This window comes from Mandrillus leucophaeus, unplaced genomic scaffold (assembly GCF_000951045.1).
Source record: "Mandrillus leucophaeus isolate KB7577 unplaced genomic scaffold, Mleu.le_1.0 Scaffold7, whole genome shotgun sequence".
Taxonomy (NCBI): Eukaryota; Metazoa; Chordata; class Mammalia; order Primates; family Cercopithecidae; genus Mandrillus; species Mandrillus leucophaeus.
In genome coordinates this window covers 8,760,856-8,765,165 of record NW_012107585.1, presented here as the reverse complement: position 1 = coordinate 8,765,165, position 4,310 = coordinate 8,760,856, and the positions used below count along the sequence as shown (strand labels likewise).

At 54.7% G+C, this 4,310-nt stretch overlaps 1 protein-coding gene across 3 annotated transcripts in view; it reads left to right on the top strand.

The window, feature by feature from the left end:
* The window catches only part of ABCB9 (ATP-binding cassette, sub-family B (MDR/TAP), member 9), a 45,168-nt gene extending 41,060 nt beyond the window's left edge, over positions 1-4,108 (top strand). For all 3 annotated transcript variants that reach the window (XM_011964523.1, XM_011964524.1, XM_011964522.1), the window contains one exon: positions 2,922-4,108. In XM_011964523.1, coding sequence (XP_011819913.1) covers positions 2,922-3,182 — 261 coding nt within the window. In that variant the 3' untranslated portion in view covers positions 3,183-4,108. The remainder of the gene's footprint in view (positions 1-2,921) is intronic.
* The last annotated feature ends 202 nt before the right edge of the window (positions 4,109-4,310 follow it).

Below are 4,310 nucleotides of genomic sequence, written 5' to 3'. Positions count from 1 at the left end.
GAGGCGGGCGGATCACCTGAGGTCAGGAGTTCAAGACCAGCCGGGACAACATGGTGAAACCCCATCTCTACTAAAAATACAAAAGTCAGCCAGGTGTGGTGGTGGGTGCCTGTAATCCTAGCTACTTGGGAGACTGAGACAGGAGAATAGCTGGAACCTGGGAAGCAGAGGTTGCAGTGAGCCAAGATTGTACCATTGCACTGCAGCCTTGGCAACGGAGTGAGACTCCGTCTCAAAAAACAAACAAACTAACAAAAACAAAAAACAGAATGGGGAGACCTGGACTAGCAGCTCCGTCCTGCAGTTTATAACCATGTGACCTCAAGCTAGTGCTTCCCCTCTGAGTTTCATTCTCACTGGTCATGTGGGCCCAGTCATGTATTTGTAGATGGCTAGCAATCTCAGTCTATCCACAGATTGATGCACTTATTACACAGAGAGTTCCTGAGCTCTTTCCAGGCACCAGGCACCGTTCTGGGGTTATCGTGGTAGGCTGACCAGACCAAGACCCTTGTCCCCACGGTGTTTCCATTCCAGTGGGGAAGGCAGATAAGAAACAAGGAATGCCAGGCGTGGTGGCTCACGCCTGTAATCCCAGCACTTCGGGAGGCCGAGGCCAGCAGATCACAAGGTCAGGTGTTCGAGACCAGCCTGGTCAACATGGTGAAACCCCATCTCTACTAAAAATACAAAAATTAGCTGGGTGTGGTGGCAGGCACCTGTAATCCCAGCTACTTGGGAGGCTGAGGAAGGAAAATGGCTTGAACCCAGGAGGTGGAGTTTGCGGTGAGCCGAGATCACACCACTGCACTCCAGCCTGGGCGACAGAGCAAGACTTCGTCTCAAAAAAAAAAAGGAAACAAGCATGCATTCACCCCGTGGCCTGTGCTACGAAGCAAATGAAACAGTCTTGGGGCACCAGGAGACTGGGAGGGGACACCGTTGTCAAAGATGAGCACAGCTGGCCGCCAGCAGAAGTCATAGAAACAGATTTTATGCAGTGACTCCTGACAGTGGGAAAGGAGCCGTGTGCCATCCCAGTTTGGTGGTGACGGGCATTTTAAAGGGAGAATGAGGGGGTAGGGAGCGGAGCAGGAAGAGGCCCCCAGGAAAAATAAAAGAAAGCCCAGGGGACAGCCAGGAGGCCACCTGTGTCTAGCTGTCCATTTCAAGGGCATGGTTTTCAGGTCCTTAAGAGAGACACTTCTGAGATACAGGAGATCACATACACATCTCAGAGGGACAGAGGAAGGAGTCACAGTTGTAAGCCCTTTTTAGTAAACACTCCAAGAAAAAGAGGTTGGGGCCAGTCAGCGGGTATTGACTAAAACACAGCAAATTCTCCTTGCCAAGCTGAGCTTTCTCACACAGGCACTTGAATGGGGGCTGTGGTCATTCCAGGGATACGGCTTTCTGCTGCTAGAAGCCATACTAGAGTTTGGTTACTTGGCACAGCGGTTTGGATGGAGTCACCATGTGCCAAGAGTTCTGTGGTTCTCACCGTTAGAACCAAGGCCATCAGGTGCCATCTGAGCTGAGACATGAAAGAAAAGAAGTCAGTGGTGGAGAGTTCTGGAGGTAAGAACGTGCCAGGAGGAAGGGTCAGCAGGTGCAAAGGCCTGGAGTGGGGAATGAGCTTGGCAAGTTCAAAGCCTTAAGGTCAGTGTGGCTGGTGGGTGGGGATTGAACGGAGAGGGGTGAGGACAAAGTCGCAGGGAGGCAAACTCCTCGGCCTCTAGTACGGAGTTTGGATTGTTTGTAAAAATTAATAGGCTTTATTTTTGTTGTTGTTGGTTTTGTTTGTTTTGAGACAGGGCCTCACTCCGTCACCCAGGCTGGCGTGCAGTGGCACAATCACAGTTCTCCCGGGCTCAAGTGATGCTCCCACCTCCCAGCCTCCTGAGTAGCTGGGACTACAGCAGCACGCCACCACACACAGCTAAATTTTTGTATTTTTTGTAGAGATGGGGTTTCGCCATGTTGCCCAGGCTGGTCTCAAACTCCTGAGCTCAAGGGATCCACCTGCCTTGGCCTCCCAAAGTGCTGGGATTAAAGGTGTGAGCCACTGCTTCCAGTGGCTTTATTTTTTAGAGCGGTTTTAGGTTTAAAAAAAATTAAACGGAGGCTGGGTGTGGTGGCTCACACCTATAATCCTGGCACTTTAGGAGGCCAATGCGGGAGGATGGCTTGGGGCCAGGAGTTCAAGACCAGCCTGGGTAACATAGTGGGACACCTGTCTCTACAAAAGAATACAAAAATTAGCTGGGCATGATGGTGCATGCCTGTGGTCCCAGCTACTTGGAAGGCTGAGGCAGGAGGATTCCTTGAGGCCAGGAGGTTGAGGATGCAGTGAGCCGTGATCACGCCATTGCACTCCAGCCTGGGCCACAGAGAGAGACCCTGTCTCAAAAAGAAAAGAAAAAGGAGGGAGGCTGGTCACTTGAGGTCAGGAGTTCGAGACCAGCTTGGCCAACATAGCGAAACCCCACCTCTACTAAAAATACAAAACAAAATTAGCTGGGCATGATGGTGTGTACCTGTAATCCCCCAGCTACTTGGGAGGCTGAGGCATGAGAATCAATTGAACCCACGAGGCAGAGGTAGCAGTGAGCTGAGATCGCACCACTGCACTCCAGTCTGGGTGACAGCAAGACTTAGTCAAAAAAAAAAAAAAAAAAAAGGGGGGGGAAGGGAGGGGCCAGAAGACTACAGGGCCAGAGTAGGGCTGATCCCTCATTCACCAGGTGCCTCCCTGTGTCTGGCCCTGGGCTGTCTGCCTTTAAGAAAAATCCAGGAAGCTGGCCATCCTTTATGAACTGAGCCTCAAAGAGGTTAAGCTTCAGCCCATAGGCGGTGGCATGGAGCGCGGTTGCGGGTGGGGCGTCTGTGCCATGCAAGCCAGGTCCCCACTGTCCCCGCAGATCCAGCAGGCCATCCACGGCAACCTGCAGAAGCACACGGTACTCATCATCGCGCACCGGCTGAGCACTGTGGAGCACGCGCACCTCATTGTGGTGCTGGACAAGGGCCGCGTAGTGCAGCAGGGCACCCACCAGCAGCTGCTGGCCCAGGGTGGCCTCTATGCCAAGCTGGTGCAGCGGCAGATGCTGGGGCTTGAGCCCGCCGTGGACTTCACAGCTGGCCACAAGGAGCCTGCAGCTGACGGCAGTCACAAGGCCTGATGGGGGGCCCCTGCTTCTCCCGGTGGGGCAGAGGCCCCGGTGCCTGCCTGGCAGATGTGCCCATGGAGGCCCCCGGTGGCCCCCAGCTGCCCTCCAAGCCCAGGCCTCCAGCACTGGAGGGCGACCTGCCATGTCCCATGGATCACCGCTTCCTGCATCTTGCCCCTGGTCCCCGCCCCATTCCCAGGGCACTCCCTACCCCTGCTGCCCTGAGCCAATGCCTTCACGGACCTCCCCAGCCTCCTAAGCAAAGGTAGAGCTGCCTTTTTAAACCTAGATCTTACCAGGGTTTTTACTGCTTGGTTTGAGGCACCCCAGTCAACTCCTAGATTTCAAACACCTTTTTCTAATTGGGAGTAATGGCGGGCACATTCACCAAGATGTTCTAGAAACTTCTGAGCCAGGAGTGAATGGCCCTTACTTAGTAGCCTGGGGGATGTCTAGAGACTAGGCCTCTCCTCTTTACCCCTCCAGAGAAGGGGCTTCCCTGTCCCAGAGGGAGACACAGGGAACGGGATTTTCCGTCTCTCCCTCTTGCCAGCTCTGTGAGTCCGGCCAGGGCGGGTGGGGAGCGTGGAGGGCATCTGTCTACCATCGCCCGCTGCCAATCTAAGCCAGTCTCACTGTGAACCACACTAAACCTCGACTGGGGGAGTGAGGGGCTGGCCAGGTCTGGCGGGGCCTCAGGGGTGCCCCCAGCCTGGCACCCGGCGCTTTCGCCCCTCGTCCACCCACCCCTGGCTGGCAGCCTCCCTCCCCACACCTGCCCCTGCGCTCTGCTGTCTGGAGGCCATGTGGATGTTCATGAGATGTGTTCTCTTCTCTCTTTGGTGGATGGGATGGTGGCAAAGCCCAGGGTCTGACTTTGCCAGAGGTTGCAACATGTTGGGAGAACCCAGTCAATAAAGTGTACTACCTCTTACCCCAACCTCTGACTTCTCCTTGGGCCAACTGCCTCATTGCCCAGTTAGGTTTTTCTACCAGACCACAGCTCTCCTCTCAGCCCTCTCTGGTGGAGTTGCAGAGAGACTTTGGGTGGTCCAGGGCCTCCTCCTGTGTCTGGGAGCCCCATCTGCACTCCTCCCATCCCAGGGTCTCTGGTGCAGACATTCCTGTCTGCCTGTCTCC